Below are 19,143 nucleotides of genomic sequence, written 5' to 3'. Positions count from 1 at the left end.
GACGGTTCCAGAATCGGGCTGATCAAGTGGGCCACACATGATTTGGAGGTGGTTGTGTTGTTTTTCATTGTTTTCTGTGGTGTGGCCCACCTGATGATGGGATCTGATTTTTTTTTTTTTAATTTTTAATTTTTTGTTAGCGTGTTAGTACACCCCACTGTCAGTTCTCACTTCACTGTTAGTCACCCCACTAGGGATCGATACCACGACCTCAGTGTTGAAACCAGGTGAGACGTGTTGCGCACATTTCCCATCTATAACGAAAGCTATAAAAAAGATAGATTAGGGAAGTAAAAACATGATGCGGAAAAACCACTCGCGCTCCAAAAAAAAGGTGGTGGTTTAGCCTCGAGGACGGTACAGTTATTGATCTGGACCGTCTATCCAGTTGAAACTAGTCTTCATGGGTCATTTTTTTAAAATTAGACATCTGATGATCCTAACCATCCATTCAATATTTGTAAAAATGGACAATGCCGGTACATATTCCAGGAAGAGTTTCATTCATTGTTTGTGGATGGACCAGACCGTCAACCGACCAGTCCTTGATAGTGGACAACGGTCATGAGCGAACGTCTCCCATGCCAAGTGGATGGTAGAGAGAGGTATCTATGATATTACAGTAAAGCCGTCTCCATCATATCATTTAACTAATGTCTGGATGGTGAGTGTCATCTGATTGACGAGATTTCTGCAAGGCGACTGGGAAGTGGAACGGACCGAATGAACGGTCGAGATGGACTATCTGGTCGCAGTGCCCACAGCACAAACTCTTCGAAGTTCACTACTTTTCAAATCCTTCCACCCGCCTTTGAGATCTCCGCTCTCTCCCACCAAACCCCAACGGAAAATCCAACGCCTCTCTCACTCTCTCTCTCTATTTATCTCTCTTTCTTCTTCTTCTCTGTGATGATGGAAGCTACGGCAATGGCGAAATCCATCGTCTCCCATCCTCTCCCTTCTCACAGACACCATCCCTGCCTTTCCTCTTCCTTCTCTTCTCATTTCCCTTCATCGAGATTCTCACAATCTCCGTTCTCTCTTCCTAACCCTATCTCTCTCCGCCTATCTGTCGGATCCAAGAAAAGGCGTAGCTTCCTCGCGAGCTCCTCCTCAGATAGCGCCGGCGAAGAACTTCCGACTGAAAAAAGTAGGTCTTGTTCTTCTATCTCCTTATTTCCTTTCTATGTTTCTGCCGACATATGGTATGATCTGTACTCAAATCTGCTGGATTCGCAGAATATCCAGCGTTTCCAACCGTGCTTGACATCAACCAGATTAGCGACATCTTGCCTCATCGGTGACCTCTCATGCTTTTGCAATTTTGTCCAATTTTATGAGAAATGCCCATGAGAATCTGACTGTTTATTATTTTATTTTTATTTTTGGTTTCCGTTTAGGTTTCCGTTTCTGCTTGTGGATAGGATTGTTGAATACAATCCAGGTGTTTCAGCAGTTGGTATCAAGAATGTGACAATTAACGATAACTTCTTCCCAGGGCACTTCCCCGAGCGGCCAATCATGCCTGGAGTTCTCATGGTTGAGGTATCTCTCGTAGTAATTCTCATTTCTTTCGTTGCTTCTGTTTTATTTCTTTGTAAGATTAGAAGTTATTCTCATGGATGTTGTTGGCACAGAGTACAGTGCTCAAAGCATAACAAGAAAATGAGAACTGCCTGAAAAAACAAATAGCATTGATTTTGCCATTTGTTCATGTGAATTCTGATTACGCCAATGTGTTTTATTTAATGGATTCTGTTAAGGAAGCTTTCCATTCTAATTTGGCCGAGTTTTCAATGCAAGCAGGACTCTCTCTTTAAAAAAAATAAAAATAAAAAATAAAATTCTGAGGGAGAATACTGATCACTATATTGAAATTAAAGAGGGGGAAGCAAGTTCCCAAAATACAAAGAATGTCTTGAGGATCTCGATTTAGCTATCAGCACCACGGGATAATTAGAATTGAAATTCCATAGGGAAAACAAAGTGTTTAATCCATCAGACATGGCTCTAATATCCTTGACAATGTTAACAAGAATGTCTACCCAGCCTACAACTGCTGGGACTGAGCCCAAACCTCAACATCAATTTGGAGAAGGTAAAGTGAAAATGATGATGTTGTTATCTCCAAAAAATTGATATGTTCATTTTTGTTTTTTTGTATCATGTTCATTTATAAAGTAAATAGATTACACAATCTGGTTTTTTGGTTTGGAAATTTTGGGGACTAAATATCCAATCATTTTGCAAGGGTTCCAGAAATGAATGTGTTATTTCCAAATATCAAAGCTCTGTGATTACAATCCTGAATGCATGTAAAGTCGGTGCATGCATTTTCTCTTGTGTCTGTGCCATCTTCCCCTTGTTGGAAGAGATTTTGTTCATGTTGTTTGTCAATACAGGAGGACTTTGAAACATGGCTTCGTGGCTCCCCTCTTTTCCCTTCTCTTTCCTTCTTTCAAGCCTCCAACCTGTTCACTTTGCAAAGAGTGCACAATTAGCATATGAGTTTGTTGTTTATGGTGAGTGATATTAAAGCAAAAGATGTATTCTTAGCATAGGGGTCTGTGTAATCTTCCCCTTGTTGGAAGAGAATTTGTTCCTGTTGTTTGTCATTGCAGGAGGACTTTGGAACATGGCTTTGTGACTCGCCTCTTTTCCCTTCTCTTTCCTTCTTTCAAGCCTCCAATTTGTTCACTTTGCAAAGAGTGCACAATTAGCATAGGAGTTTGTTGTTTATAGTGAGTGATATTAAAGCAAAAGCTGTGTTCTTAACAATGGCTTTTGAGATTTTTTGCAAAGCTGGAAGGTTCTGCTGCCTAGTTTTGGGTAAATATGGGATGGAGTTCATTGTTGCTAATACTAGTTGTTATACTATCAGTATTAACTTTGTTTTGTGAGACCTTTTCTCTTGGTAATTGGTTCTACGCTGGCTCATTTACTGCTTTGGTTCCTTTTCAGTCTTTATTTAATGCTTCTTTGTCTTAAAGGTAGGAGCATGGTGGATCTTTGTCGCAGCTAGTGAGAGTGGATGCAGGTGGAGGGGGGAAGCCACTGTTTTTAGAAAATCAAGAAGTGAGAATGCATAGGAAGCCTTATGTAAATAAGATACAAAACTTTTAAGTGTCTACTTCTCTTAAGAAAACTTTAAACTTTATTCATATCTGTTAAAATGTAGATCAAATTATATAGATATAGTTTTTATATAACTTCAAAAATCTAGAATAAAAATGACAAAAGCCACAATAGAAAAGAATCAACCCGGTTAAAGGTAGTCTTGGTGGAACCATGGTAGTGGTGGTTGGTGTAAGAAACTGCACCGAGATTTCGGAGGGAAAGAGGCATATTTAGAAGGGGATTCCTGTTGTTAAGCAGCAGATAACAAGGAGTTGAACAAGTTCATGTGATATTCCTACTGTAAGGTGTTGGGGAAATTGATTTGACAGTGCTCATGGTTAGGTTAGTAATCTTCATGGCAAGTGGCAACACTCATTGCAAAGTGTTGGCAGTTGGCATGAAAAAGTATTTAGTTTATTGATGCTGACATATTCTACCCAGGGGGGTGATCTTCCTTTTAAATTTCACTGTACTAAGGGTGGTGATCTTGCTTTTAAATCTCACTGTTCCTAAATGTTTGGAAGTCATAAAATGGCTTTTCCTTTTCTTTTAACTGTCTTCCCACTCCCACTCCTGTTTATCATTGCTTATGGTATGTAAACTTTGTTTTGGAAGGCAGATAGATATCTATGTGACATGGTTAATGTCAATTAGGATAAGCCCATTAATCAATTGAAGCAACCTTTCTTTTGATGATCTTTGATGGAATAGGTTTTTTGCTTGTTGAAAATGTAATTTTGGTATAGTATGCTGAAGAGACTCATGTTCACTCTTGTGGAATAGGGACTTGGTACTTCTATCTCCATTCCTCGTCACCATGTATTGCAGAATAATTCCCTTTTTTTTTTTTTTTCTTTCGGAGGTGTACCGCGCACCAGCTTGAGGTACGTGTCATGCTAAGACGAGCGCTGACAGTCCTCAAGCTCCGAGTTGTACGAACGGTTCAAAGGAGATCAAAGTTACGTGGGCTCCACGGTGATGTATTTATTATATCTACACCGTTCATCTATTTTTAAATATCATTTTAGAGCATTAGCCAAAAATGAATCTTATCCAAAGATCGTGGACCACACCAAAAATAGCAGCGAGATGATGATTTTCACCGTTAAAAATTCGTAGGCCCACCATAATGTTTATCCATCCAATCTGCTCAAAAGGTCAAAAAGACTGAATGAAGAGGAAAAACAAATTTCATATTGATCCTCCCAAAAAGGGTTTCAATGGTAGGCGTTCAATCCCCCAGTGTGGTCCACTTGATAATTAGATCGTATTATTTTTCGTGTCAAGCCTTGAGACGAGCTCATCAAATGAATGGACGGTTTAGATATAACACATACCTCATGAAAGGACTATAGAACTTTCTGAAGTTACGCAGCACGGCGCACAATTTAATAAAATGTACACGTGCCACATCATTATGTATTTTATCCATGTCCATTTTGCCACATCATTTTAGGTTATGATTCAAAAAATTAGTCACATCCAAACTCGGGTGGACCACAACATAGGAAACAATGGTTATAGAATGCTCACCATTAAAAATTTCTTAGGGTCCATTTGTAATGTTTATTTTCCATCTAACGTTAATAGGGTCACACTAATGTGGATGAAGGCAAATAGTACTGATCTAAAACTTTTGTAGCCGTTAAAATTCTAATATCGTTTAATTATTATTGTTTCTTATGGTGCGGTCCAACCGATGAGCCTCATTTTTGGGCTCATGCCCTAAAATTTTTGGCAAAATGGATGGACGGTGTGGATATAACACATTCATCACGAGTGGGGTCCACAAGACCGTCTAACAACTAATTCGAGCCCTTAAAAATTGTACACGATACATGTATTAACTTAAAATTTACCAATTAAATTATGGATTGTAATTGCTAACTCAAAATGCCAAAATCAAATTGTTTGAATAGTTTTAATTGTTAATTTGTGGACGCTTATTTTTAAAATAGGGGCCTTTTGATTTTTTTTTCATGATTCACTATCCAATAAATGTCCACCAATTCACAAGTGGGATAATGCCAATAAATTGCTTTCATGGATTGGTCCTCCAAGTCACCCCAAATTGGCAACGCGATCTACCTGAATTTAATTTCATAAAAGCACTCCTGTTTATCATTGCTTATGGTATGTAAACTTTGTTTTGGAAGGCAGATAGATATCTATGTGACATGGTTAATGTCAATTAGGATAAGCCCATTAATCAATTGAAGCAACCTTTCTTTTGATGATCTTTGATGGAATAGGTTTTTTGCTTGTTGAAAATGTAATTTTGGTATAGTATGCTGAAGAGACTCATGTTCACTCTTGTGGAATAGGGACTTGGTACTTCTATCTCCATTCCTCGTCACCATGTATTGCAGAATAATTTGTGATGGTTTATTAGGAGATCTTTTAAGGGTTGGTCATGAGTTTTGAGGTGATAAGTGAAGGCTGATGGCAAGCACACCTTGGTTGAGATGGTTTTAATGAAATATTGTACCTTGGTTCCCCGTTTTGTAAGGGATAAGTTAGGATTCTATGCTTACGATCATATAACAAAACAATACATCTCTATCTAAAGCAAATTGACTTCCTAAAAGGGATGCTTTGTCTCCTTAATGGGGTGAATTAGTCGTATTGGAGATGTCCTCGCCAGCTTGCACTCATGCTTGATAGGATCGTTAGAATTATGACATAGTTGAAGAAAAGTGGAATGAATTAAAAACTAGGTTGGAGCATAAATTGAAAAAGAGTTCATTTGGGTTTGCTACCCTAAAGAGGAACAATGATTAGAGTCAGAAACCTGAGATCTCCTAGTTATGCACAATTAGGAAATGGTAATGTGTTAATGTACTGATTTGTGTACCTTGTTTGTCAATCACGTGAGTCATTGTGTTAGGGAGTCGGTTGAACCCTTGGAAGTTGAAGACTGAAGACACAAGTGGACATGAGTATCAAGGAAGTGAAAAACAGGTAAATAAGGTGCCTTGGTAACCCTAGCCTTGACCCAAAACAACCCTTGAACCTCTAGATGATCTTTGCCTTAATAGGAAAACTTTATGTGATCATCCCTTAGCCTTAGGAGCCTTATTAACACATGATAAGATAGGCTATAGAGGTCTTGGGTCGCTGGAAATCAAATTGTCCAAAACCAGCAATCTTAGTGGTGTGCTTGACCGAAGCTCGATTGATCGAGTCGATCAACCAAACATGGCAAAAAATGTCTTGCAAGCAATTGACCCAATATGATTTAGTTCGGGTGCTCGAGACATGAGCTCGATCGATCGAGGAATCTTCGATTCTTCTTGAGCAATTAAGTTCGATCGGTCGAACATGGCTAAAACAGTCCAACGAGTTCACTGTATCATTTTCGACCTAGCTTGATCGATCGAGGGTCAGGCTTGATCGCTCAAGCCTAACCGTTACAGATCCGTTGGAGCCTTTTTGTTATAAATATTGCATTCGATCTTTGGACAAATAATAGATTTTGGCATTTTAGAGACCCTAACGCATTTTAAGTTCTAACAAACCTCCTAGGCTTTATCCCATTGAGATTCATGCTTTCTTTTTAGTAATTATTCACTTTAATGAGCATTCCATGCTCCTCTATAAGAAGATCATAACCTTAAGTCATCTTTAGAGTTTAGACACCGATTCTATTGATAAATCCTAGTGTTTATCAACCTTTAGAGTGTCCATCAAGGAGAATCCCGTAGGAATTTAATTTTCTTTTAGTTGTAGAAGATTCTACTCAATTCACATCACCTTGGTCACCTCAATGGAGCATTGCATACACAGTGTTTGATCTTGAGCTAAAGCATTGGTAAAGCATCAGCATCAACGATCAAGAGAGCAAAATGAGAGCTGATTAAAGCACGGGATAACATTGATCAAGTAACCTGAGAAGACGCTACAAAAAGAGCCCAATCCGACAAGTAAGTTGTTAAATTGTAAGAGTCCACACACTCCTTATGTAGGATTGAGTGTAGAATTTGTAACCCAAAATCGCGTAAGTTCTTGTGTAGGACCGTATCGCCACCGACATGGATGAGTACGTGTTTAAGTCCTTGTGTAGGCTACCAACACAGGTGTTTACGTGGGTAAGTACTTGAGTAGGCCACCGACCCGAGTGTGTACGTGGTAAGTCTTTGCGTAGGTCACCGACATGGGTGAATATGTGGGTAAGTCCTTGTATAGGCTTTTGATGGGAGTGTACGCTTGTAAAGGTTAGAGGTGAACTTAATTTAAAACCTTCGATAGTGAAATTCAGTATGCTCATGGGTTGAGCGCGTTTGTCGGTAGTGGAGTAAAGAAACCGAACCACTATACATACTTGTGTTTATGACTGTCATTTGAGCACTTGTTTAATTATGCTTATGTGATTGATTGGTGAATTATATGTATGCATGATTAGATGAATTCTATGAGTTGATAGTTAGCACATCCCACACACACGTGTGCACTATCTTGTTTAGACTAGTTGCTTATCATGTTGCATCTTTTGTAGTCTATGTGACTGGACCCTCTATTGGCTTAAAAGCCTTAGAGTTAATTGCCTTACACTTTTTATTTATTTATTTTTATTTAAATTGACATGTTAGTTTAAGTAAACAATTGTGTGTTAAGTAGCTAAAATTTTATTTAGTCCTAATCACCCCTCCTCTAGGACATAACCACCATTCTATAGCTTCGTCAAGCTTCTGTGCGTAGCCCGTGGCTCACTACCACATACGATTTCATAATGGAGATTCATAGGGAAGTACCAATCCATGGGCTACGACTTTTAAGGGTTAGATATATGCTGCTCTTGCTCTTTACATATTGTATGATATGGTTACACTCAATCAATCATTCAGGTTACTTTGATCAGACCAACCACTCTCATGCACGCACACACATGTATAATCTCATTTGCACATTGGCCCATTTAGTGGCTTGTAATTTCATGTTTCTTATGGTTCCTTTTTTTTCCTGGTTTACCTTCCTTTAATTGATAGGTGGGAGACCACCGGTGTTGTGGGAGGAGAGAAAGAACATGCATTTTTGGAAAGGGAGTCACGGAATTGCTTCCTGGTTTACTTATGGGGAAATCAAGATAAGAGGCCCTTTTGAGAAAGCTATGTTCTTTAGAGGATGCTTCCGACAACTCTTCTTTGGTAAATATTGAAGGAGAGAAATAATAGTACGTTCAGTGGTTTTGAAGCCTCGTGGAGAAGCTCAGTGTCTCTTTGGCTGAAATTAAAGGAGTTTTGATGCTGGATTTTGTCCTCAGTTGGCTTTCGTGTCAAATAGTTTTGAAGCCTCATGGAGAAGCTTAGTCTCTTTGGCTGAAATTAAAGGAGTTTTGGTACTGGATTTTGTTCTCAGTTGGCTTTCCTATCAAATAGTGAGCCACACGGCCTAATTGTGTTGTGGAAGTCCCCCCAAGCCCCAAGGTAACACCATCTTCGTTTTCTCTGTTCTTGCCGGTATAGGAGATGCATTGGAGGTTTTTTCCCTTAGAGAGGATTTAGACTTTAAGAAAGAGCAATTGGGTCCAGTTACTGAGGAAGATTCCTTAGAAATCATAAATTGGGAGGTCAGAGGAAATTCCAAACTGTGGAGGTTCTCATTTGTGTTCAACAAGATTCGTTCTATTACCTCAAGGTTGAACATTTTGTAGCCCATATAATAAGAGTGGCAAAGGAGCTGGCCAACAGGCTTGCTAAAGGTGGGATATCCATACTGTTCTTACCATTGGGGTTCATATAATGCTTGCAATTGGTTACTAGCTTTTCCTGTAATGCTATCGTGAACGTACATATAAATTTGATAATTTTCATAAAATACGTAATAAGGGGTGGTGGATTTTCTTTATATTCTTGTTTTATGATTTCTTGACAGTTCTACAACTGGTAGTATGTCAACATATATCTACTACTGTTATTGAGTCATTTGCAAGTTTTTTATTGTTTGCATTAAAACTTCAACACCACCTATAGAAATAGAAGTATTACCAATTTTACCATGAAAATAAGTATTGAAAAATATTGTCAACAAGATAGGGATTGTTGACAATTTGATTTTGATCTGAAAAATTCTTCATGAGATCTCTTCTTTGGATGGTTATGTTGACTGGCATTACTTACCAATCCTTCGAGAGATGATTGTGCAATGGCCTGTTCATATTGCACTCTTAAGTTTAATTAAGAATTTTGGAGATGTGCTCAGCTCTTCCGGTTGATTATTTCAACTTCAGTGAATTGACGACATGAGTTTCCTACACTTTTAGTGGTTCTGTTAAGAGCCACCATTTGAAAATTCATTGTTAGAAATTCAATCGAGAGGCTGTATGATTCTTCTATTTCACAAAAAATGGACTACAGTTTGAATATAAGCTGCTATTCGATGAAAGACAGTTTCCAGCTTCTGCTTCTGCACAAAACGGGGGAGAATTGAGAGAGTGAATAGATTAGAGTAGGAGCGAGAGACGCAGAAAATCTTGGACAAAGGGTTGTATTTCTGTATGGTGAGCTTGGTAGTTGTGTGACAGAGTGCAAGAACGCTCGGTGCTAAATTGTCATGTGCTGGTGATACAGAATTACAAAGAAAATCAACAAAACATGAAGAAGCATACAAATGCAATAGAGCTTACATTCTATATTCACAAACTTGCAAACACTCTGCCTGGAGATAGGTTTTGTACAGACAGTGGGGCCTACCATTTCCACTATCCGAGCCAAGTCCTGTCTGCCGCAAGGATGTAGCTGAGTTGCTTTGGCTCATAATACAGAAGTATTATGAGCTTACATTCTATATTCACAAACTTGCAAACATTCTTCCTGGAGATAGGTTTTGTACAGACAGTGGGGCCTAACATTTCCACTATCCAAGCCAAGTCCTGTTAGCTGTAAGGATATAGCCGAGTTGCTTTGGCTCATAATACAGAAGTATAAGGGAAACACATAAAACTAGGGAACTCACAGGCTGACTGAGACTCACCAAATGGCTAACTGACAATACAAAGGACGCAAAGAAGCTTAGAGAAGGTGAAGATCCTTGAGCAAGGGTGCCCAAAGTGAGACCTCTCGGATGGTCCTATGGTCCTATTACCCCTATCTATCGGCTTGTTAACTTAGTAAAAGCCAAGGTTGTAGCAATCGGAGTTTGGTTGATGGTAGCGAGTGCATCCCTTCATATAGGCGAGGGCTTCTGATGCATCCTCGTGTGGTTTTGTAATTCAAACAGTTGTCTGCCACATGTCGCTTGTTCTTTCGGCCCCCTTAATGAGACAATGACCTGATGTTAAAGCTTTGCTGTTTAAGCATTTAATGTTCTGTCATGTGTGATAGGTGTATGAGGTCTGGGGCTTGTTGGCTTTGGGTGATGTGCTTCTTCATCCTTGAATCCCAGGCTATCTTGAGTGCAACTGTGAGTCTCCTCAGGCGATAACCTCTTAAAGGGGTGGTTTGGAATCCGAGACCCTCAGGTGAAGACAGTCCACCTCACCTGGACTTGGGGGGCATTCTATTAGTCTCTCGTTTAAGCACCCAATCCTTAATCAGGAAGTGCCTTTCTGGATCCACATCCATTTCTGAAACTGAATCTTAGCCATGTTAAACTTGTGACATCCTAATAAGTAAAACTTTAAAACATTGCTAGGAGGATTACTTTTGTTAATCTGATGATGTCTGTTTGGACCCAAGTAGAAACTCTGCTGACTCAAAACTAGTCCTTGTGATTCATTGACCTAACTAACATTCTCATAATCTTTACATCTAGGACCAAAATCCTACAAGTTGCACCTGCCAGCTCTCTCGTTCGCGACTGTGAGTTGGCATTGTTCGCCTTAGGTTGTGTTATTCTTGACTAAGAGGCATTGATGTTTCTGCAGTCTTGATGGTAAGCATCCCTAAAGGCAAGTTGGGTAGTATGTTTTATGTGAAAGTGCTCTGGTTTGTCAATTAGCGTGAGTGTTGAGTCAGCTAGACAAAGGAGCCCCATAGGAAGATTGATCAAGCGTCTGCCTCAACTGAATGTGTGCCCGAACTCGTCACAGGTAAAGTTTAGCCTCACATCCCATGTCCCAAAACACTAGGTAATTAAAACCCTTAAAATTGAATAGAACATCCTAGGGTTTTTGGTTAGAAAACTTTTTTCAAACTCAGGAAAATCTCTAAGTTTTCTACCTTTGTTGATTTATCGATACATGGATCGATGAAATCGAACCCTGTTACCGATGTCCTCAAAGCTCACTCGGTATTATTGAAATAAGGACATAAGATGTCCAGTAACCACAAAGATCTCTGGACTGAATTATCGATGAATTGATAAACGGTTCGATATCATCGAAATTTGAATCTCGAGTCCATCGAGACGACTTGATAAAATCGACATCAAGTCAGTTGTGTCCAAAATGCTACTAAGGCAAATCATGTGATTCTCGATATATCGAAGAGCTCCTCGATATCCTCGGAATTCAAATCTTAATAATATTGGTAGACCTTCGATGATATTGGATTGAGACACAAATTTATTCAACAAGTTTTCAAGTTATTTTTCTTAGATCGAGTATCACTCGATAAAATCGATATTCAAATATCAATCATATCGATGTATGGTTGATGTCATCAAAATAGGATATAAACTGTCCAGCAAGCTGATAAGAAAATTCCTTGGAATTATCGATGAATCGACATTGTCCTCGATATCATCGATATTCAAATTCCGATGATATCGAGTGATACTCGATCATAGCTTACTTGAAATATTTCAAAGGCAAGTGCTCTCACAGTTTCAAATGTTGAGGAATCGAACCTCGTGTCGATAAAATCGGAGTTCGAAATCCGATGATATTGACGCACGTTCGATTTTCTCGACCAGTTGGCAAAAGGTTTCAAAAGCGTTGGACAGCTGAGTTTGTGTCATCGAGCGGCCAGGCGATGCTATCGAGAGTATATGCTCGATGATATCGAATTCTGTAAAAAAATGTGACCGTTTTATATCTGTTGGAACCTTTTGCCTATTTAATGAGAGGTTGCCCTTGGTTGTTTGTAGAGAAAATAGAGAGTGCTTTTGTGTGTTTAACCCTAGATCATATACCCTAAGCCTTTTCTCTCATGGAAGTTTATCCTCCAATCCACCCTTATCATTAACATTCAATAGAGTGGATTGAGGAATGAACTTCCGCATTCAAGGATTTTGCAGCTACCACCTTAATGACATATCATTAAGCTGGGATGCCTTGAATGCATAGATGATTGGAATCGCTCCATCTCCTTTATAGGAAAACATCTAATAGAGTAGGATTCCGTCATAACCTTGACCTAACCTGTCGCCATATATTGGTACATCATCTGAGTTGCGGTTCAAGGGAGCTGAAAATTCTTCATCATCAAAGGAGGAGATCTTCGACAACGTGATGAATGTGGCTCATCTACTTATTTGTAAGTCATTAGAGTCCAGAGGACCCTTGTGATCTTTTGTAGGATTGTGTCTAAGGTGTTACTCTCTGTTTTCAAGCCCTCATAGGAGGCCTCTGATGGGAGCGTATGTGGTGGGTGCTTCGTGTTGACCCTTGCTCTGTAGAGAACATAAACTCTTAGGTCCTTGTGTAGGTCTTTGACCTGTGTGGTCTAAAACTTGGGTGCTTTGTGTTGACCCTTGCTCATGGGAGCATAAACTGGTGAGGTTCCTTCTGTGGATCCTTGGCCTGTGTGGCCTAAAAGTTGGGTGCTGTGTGTAAACCCTTGCTCATGGGAGCATAAACTGTGTCGTGTAGACACGTTAGAGTTAGCCCAGTGTAGGTTGTACTGGTTTGAGATGAACCTGATTTAAAACCTCCGGTTTGAGGTGAACCTGTTGTGAAACCTCCATTCGTGAGATCCGGTATATTCAAGGGTTGAGTACGTCCGCCGGAAGTGGAGTAGACAAGTAGTCAAATCACTATAAAAATAACTGTGTTAGAGATTGATATCTTCTTTAATTGCTTGTGTGATTTCTCTAAATGCTTTCATATTTGATTATCTGAGATCACACCTCACACACAGTCACATCCATCATATACTATGATTTGTATCTTATTTAGCTTTCGAATAGTTTTATGACTGGATCCTCTATTTGGCTTGGAAGCCATTAAAGTTACTTTGAAGAAATCCTGATACATGCATATTTTCTCAGGATAAGTTTGATAGAATTTTAAATTATCATAAAATACTAAAAAGTCCTATTCACCCCCCTCTAGGACATATTGGCATATTCCCACTTCAACTAAAGCGGTCATTACCACAATTTCATTATGTGTGCTCTCATGATGAGAGTTGCCATGTTCTCTGGAATACATTTTTTTTTTTTTAAAGTCCTTGGGAGATTTTGCTTGGCAGTTTTACATGTAAATAGGTACATTCCACAGGCATTTAACAATTTTCAAAATTCTGAAAAACCGGACTTGTTTAGTTAGAGGACAATGGGGGTTTACGATTGCAAATTTCAGCTTCTTTGCTCTCCACCGAAATTATGAATGAATTCTCTGCTTCTCCATGTAATGCACTGATTTATCTTCTTCTACACCTTTCTTTCATCTACAAAACGATTGGAATTAGTTTTCGTGCTCTTGATAAATGAATGTGGTGATCCAGGCCATGGCCCAGGTTGGGGGCATAGTGATGTTGCAACCGGAAGTGGGGGGCTCTCGCGAGAACTTCTTCTTTGCAGGGATCGACAAAGTGAGGTTTCGGAAACCTGTGATCGCGGGAGACACCTTAGTTATGAGGATGACACTGGTGAAGTTGCAGAAACGCTTTGGGATAGCAAAGATGGAAGGGAAGGCATACGTTGGGGGCGAGGTGGTATGCGAGGGTGAGTTCTTGATGGCTACTGGCAGCAGCGAATGATGTGCATGGCTGTCGCATTATCATTAGGTATCAACATTGCCTGCATTTCGTTTATGTTTCATTTAATCCAATTCTGTGTAATTATCGATGTTAGGAGCACGAGTGTCACTGACGGATTTCATGCAAGAGCTTGCATTTTAGTTGCTGAAAATAAATGAGTTGTTTCCTCCCTTTTGGTTGATCCTGTGTCCACTGAAAAGGATTAGGAATTTAGGACTGACAGGGGGCTCTGCGTCAGGTCCTGGTTGCTACGGATCAGGCTCAGGCCTGCGCCTGTTTTGAGGCCAACTAATAAATGGTTGGGCCTGGGCCCAGGTTTGTCAAAAATTTCTCTACTAGTTGGCGCCTCCAAACAGACCCACTTAAGTGGGTGGGTTTGGGTGCAAGTTTGAATCATAGTTCTAAAACTTGGTGACTTGACTCGGCCAGAAATCGAGCTGAGTCACTGCGAAACTTGGGACCAGGTTCAACTCTGTTCAGACTTGGCATGATTTGTCGAGTCGGTTCGACTTAAGTCAACTCGGCATAGTAAAATAATTAAAAATAAATAAATAAATCAGCTGAAGGGTGATGCACCCACAATCACAAGATTTCAAGGCAACACACTTACCAGCAAACCAAGCACTACTTTGTTGACTTGCCTATTTTTATAGCCATAGCATTTAAACAACATTATTCAATACCTGGTTTAATTATCAAGACTTCTAGTCGACCGAACCTGATCCAACAGGCTGTCAAATCGAGTTTTAGAACTATGGTTTGAAGGCCTGATTATTCAATGGCCTTGGCCATTGCCATATTAAAAAAAAGCGGGCCATTCAGTCGTCCATTGATCTATTTGTGGGATAATTCTGTTCGGCCCATTAGGTGGGCCACACTGTTGGAATCAATTGACAGCTAAGGGTCTGATTCAACATATGGGTGTGGCTTACCTAGTGATTGGATCAGCCTGATTCTTGAAAAGGTTCTTCTCCTGGAGGGATTTGGTAAGGATTAAAAATAATCTTGATGACCCGTAATTACATAAAGTATGATCTCTAATATATAATCACTGTTTACTAAAATGAGATAAATCATTTTTAAGTGTTTGCCAAACAGTGCCTTATGGTTTTTTCTTATTTTTAATTTTCACTTTCAATTTCTCTAGTTTTCAAATGGGTCCTACTCAATAAACATCCAAGATCTCGTGTCTAGTCATCATGTCTGCCATGCTCTACTCATAAATTTGTCAGTTGTTCTAATAAAGCTTTTATCACATATAAATTCTAAATATGAATTATGAATTTTATAGGGTATGTTTGGTTGCACCAAATATCATGATGTTTTGGACCAAATTGAGTTTTTTATTTTATTTTATTTTATTTAAATCATGATATTTGGTGATTCATTATTTTGGAACACACCAAATTGGTTTCAATCGGAAAACATGACTCAGCCGAGTCACCGTCCGACTTCTTTTGGTGATAGTCTGCAGCCGAAGAATCACACTATAGGATGATTGATCGTTATTGTCCAACCGTTTGCCAGTTAAATGGACGGTTGAAACTTGAGTAAGCAATGGTGCATGTTTCTGCCCAAAGAAAGCTATTTACACAGGAAATTACGATACGCAATGGTTCATCAGAGTGGGCCTAGAGGATGAACAGAATGGTTGGGATCGTCCACAGTTCTCTCCTGGGCCATGTAGACTGAAAATGTCCTGTTGCATCCTTAGGTACAAATGCAGCCAATGATTATGTCATCCATACCGTCGATTTTATTGTCATTACCGTGTAGGGATGATTTGTCAAAAGACTCCCCGTGTAGAGGCTCCTAACCTTTTGATCAGTGGCCAACAAATAGATGGTTAAGGTAAAATATAAAAATTACCAAGGAGAATTTGCCATCTGTAGTGGGTCCCATATTATCAGAGGTTGGAATCAATGAACCATTGGTTCTACTTGTCTGCAGTGGGCCGATTTATGAAGTATGATATGATGCCTTTGTCTGACCCAAGTGAGGCTACTTCAATTACAAGTAATCTAAGCAAGAGATGAGAAAAAGGGCCTGTAAGCTGTCATTTTTTATTTTTCAACGTGATACATCCCCCGTGGAAGAAAAAGGTTTGTGGGCCGAATTCCAGGAGGATTATCCGGCGTGGATTGGGCACTACTCCCACCAGGACCTAGCTAGAGACAGACAAACCTATGAGGGGATTTATGGAGCCTAATGTGATGTATACATTATATTCACACTGTACATTCATTTTTACATATCATTCAACAGGAGCCCAAAAAGGAAATAGATTGAAGGCTCAAGTGGACCACACTATAGGAAGAAGTGGTGTAATGCACCGAATTTCAGGAAGAAGTGGTGTAATGCATGAACTTGATCTTCAATATTTCGGGTGTTCACTTTTACTTTGCAGAATTATGAATTCTTTGTACAATTAATTTGATATCCAAGCAATTATTTAACTAAACTTAACAGTGTAAAATCTATGAAATAAATGTATCCAACGTAAAGTAACAAGTCTAAAATCTACATCATACGTCTATCTAAAGTGTGGAGTCCACACTTAGGGCTTAATATACAATTCCAAAAGAAAGATAAAATGTGTCAAGTTTATAGCATGCCTAATAAAAAGAATATCCATTGAATCCGGCTGCAAGGCGAGCCAAGTAGAGCTGTCCATCGGAGAGCTGGAAGTATGAAAATTCTTCCTCTAAATTCATGTATGCGTCCTCCAAGGTGTCGGCCTCGATGATACCTACATTTACTTCAATATCTAGTTGGTGTTTGGAAACATCGTTATAGAATGAGAGTGAGTGATCAATTCAATTGTACCATTTATTATAAGTTGCATATGTTATCAACTCAATCAGCCTAGGTAATGATAATACAGATAAACAATTATTTCCGATTTAGTTTTTTTTTTTTTTTTTTAAGTGCATGAATGTTATGATAAAACGATGCATGATCCTCACAATCCAACACTCCCTCAATAAGTGACTTTATCATTTATTTCGTAGAATGTCAATACTCTCTCATCATGCTACTTCAAACGCCTTTCGCAAAACACCTAACCTAAAGTAATGTGGCTCGTCCTCAACATTATCAACAAGTGTGATTGCTATGCATGATTAACCCGATAGTTATTAAGTCTTATTCAAGCAGTATATTGGGGAAGCTAGGGTACCACTATTATGTCACAAGTCTTAACCGGATCATGAGACTTATAGCGGTCGTAGTGGCTCCTCACCCATGTACCTTGATCCATTTTTGGGTTCATCACCCTATTCTAATACACACAGCATGTGTGTTGCCTCCGTCATTGCTTAGCGGTCACTACGAGGAGGTTCGTCACCTCAGCATAAGCTGACAGCTAGAATACGGTGTCTCTACTACCATGGTCGGCTAATGAGTTATAGTACAATCGTAGAGCACTAACTGTTATGAATTAACTCATTCAAGGAGAATGCTGGTATCTTAGATTCATTCAAGTATTATCTAGTATTATAAATAGACAATGATCAGCCATGCATAGACTGATTTGATTGGCATGGAAGAATCCCTGCGTGACTGGCATTGGATGCAAAACATCCTGTATAGTATAGTTACTGTCAGTTGTCCATGTTTAGCCTCGGTCAATCAAATAAGCCTAGAGTGGTTGACCCAACTTGGGCTACTTCCTAACTTATACATTTTGTAAGTTGACCTCACACCAATAGCAATTCTACATATTAAAAAAGTAAGCTAGTTAATCAGAGTTTTGGGGAAGATCACCGAAACCTAATCAACACACAAGATATTTTAAGATTTATGAAACTCGACCCAAGATTATCTAGATTGGAAAGTTTGACTCAATCTTTATCTTCAATTATCGGTGCAAAGGATCAATCAAAGAATCAGGGAGCAGCTAAAACTTCGATCGTAGGAGAGAAAGTCAAAAGGGTGCACAAAACCCTCACACCTCCAATCTCTCTCTCTCTCTCTCTCTCTCTCTCTCTCTTCTCTTCTCTTCTCTTCCCTTCTATCTTTCTCAATGTTAGGGCATAAATTCATATGAGGAAATGGGTGTGAAATAGTGGACTATTTATAGTGCTAGAAATGGTGCAAATAGTCCTAATGGCTAGGTCTTTGTTATATTAAACCTATGGGATGCTTTTTTTGACTATAGAGGCCAACAAGGAGTTATATGGGTCGATCTTCAACATGGGATAGGTGCTCCACTTGGATATCTATGTTTGGACACAACCACCCCGATAATCGAATGCGCCGAGCAACGGAGAATATTCTAATTCAGTTCAATGGTTACCGATCGTTGATTGGGCCCGCGAGTATACGGATGTGTGTATAATAATAACCTAAGTTAATATATTAAGTTTGATCATGATCTAATAGTATGAAATTCATAACTTTGGCAAAGAGTCAAGGGTGAATATTTAACTTAGGTTTATCTCTTAAAGCACTTGCACATTCCAACGCTCGACTTGTGAGCCCAAGGTGAACGATCCTATATGTGATCTCGGCTCAACATCCGCGATGGACATCGAGCTTGATAAGACATACATTTTTCTATAGTTTCAAGTTTAACGGACAACAAACGAACAGTCTAAAGCTAATTTTGTTGATCGGGGCATTCCTAGAATAAGTTAAAGCGTGAGATTTCTCGCGCACAATGACTAAGACTTGGATTAGTTAGGTTCATGACTCTACTCATCCACAATTAGCGGAAACAGGTATTTGGTTTTAATTATCCTAAATTTGTCAATTTTAATGTAATTATGGTACTTAATTAGGCCAGTATGACCTTTTGACAGTCCACTCATGAATGTACTAGAATTTTTATAAAGAATTTTATAGGACATTACATATTGGGATTAAATTCCTATAGTTGATAACTGACTAAGGCCCATTGTGATGTTTATTTGTCATCCAACATGTTCATAAGGTCCTATTAACTTGTATGAAGGGAAAAATAAATATTAACTTAATTCAAAACTTCTGGCAAGTTTTCAATGGTATGCTTTCAATCCTCACCGCTTACTATTGTGTGGCCCACTTGACCCTTCATTCTACCTCTTTTTTGGACTTATGAGCTAAACTGGTCCGTCAAAATGGGCCGAGGGGATGAATATAACATACACAGTACAACGGCCCACGGATCCCTTGACAGGGCCGTCCG

At 39.2% G+C, this 19,143-nt stretch overlaps 1 protein-coding gene across 1 annotated transcript; it reads left to right on the top strand.

Annotated features, from left to right (window-relative positions):
- Positions 1-679: 679 nt before the first annotated feature.
- On the top strand, positions 680-14,155 carry LOC131242213 (uncharacterized). The gene is made up of 4 exons (XM_058240726.1): positions 680-1,150; positions 1,240-1,300; positions 1,401-1,545; positions 13,722-14,155. Exons 1-4 carry the CDS (start codon positions 724-726, stop codon positions 13,974-13,976), a joined length of 888 nt encoding a protein of 295 aa, XP_058096709.1. The 5' UTR covers positions 680-723; the 3' UTR covers positions 13,977-14,155.
- Positions 14,156-19,143: the final 4,988 nt, after the last annotated feature.

This window comes from Magnolia sinica, chromosome 4 (genome assembly GCF_029962835.1).
Source record: "Magnolia sinica isolate HGM2019 chromosome 4, MsV1, whole genome shotgun sequence".
Lineage (NCBI taxonomy): Eukaryota > Viridiplantae > Streptophyta > Magnoliopsida > Magnoliales > Magnoliaceae > Magnolia > Magnolia sinica.
The sequence above is the reverse complement of the archived record's forward strand: the minus strand, read 5'-3'. Positions and strand labels throughout refer to the sequence as shown.

Bases quoted from the DNA above. Each gene is read 5' to 3' on its own strand.
- LOC131242213 (XM_058240726.1), top strand. From the start codon at position 724: ATGAACGGTCGAGATGGACTATCTGGTCGCAGTGCCCACAGCACAAAC. The intron at 1,151-1,239 runs GTAGGTCTTGTT...CTGGATTCGCAG, and splicing joins AGAACTTCCGACTGAAAAAA to AATATCCAGCGTTTCCAACC. The intron at 1,546-13,721 runs GTATCTCTCGTA...GTGGTGATCCAG, and splicing joins CTGGAGTTCTCATGGTTGAG to GCCATGGCCCAGGTTGGGGG.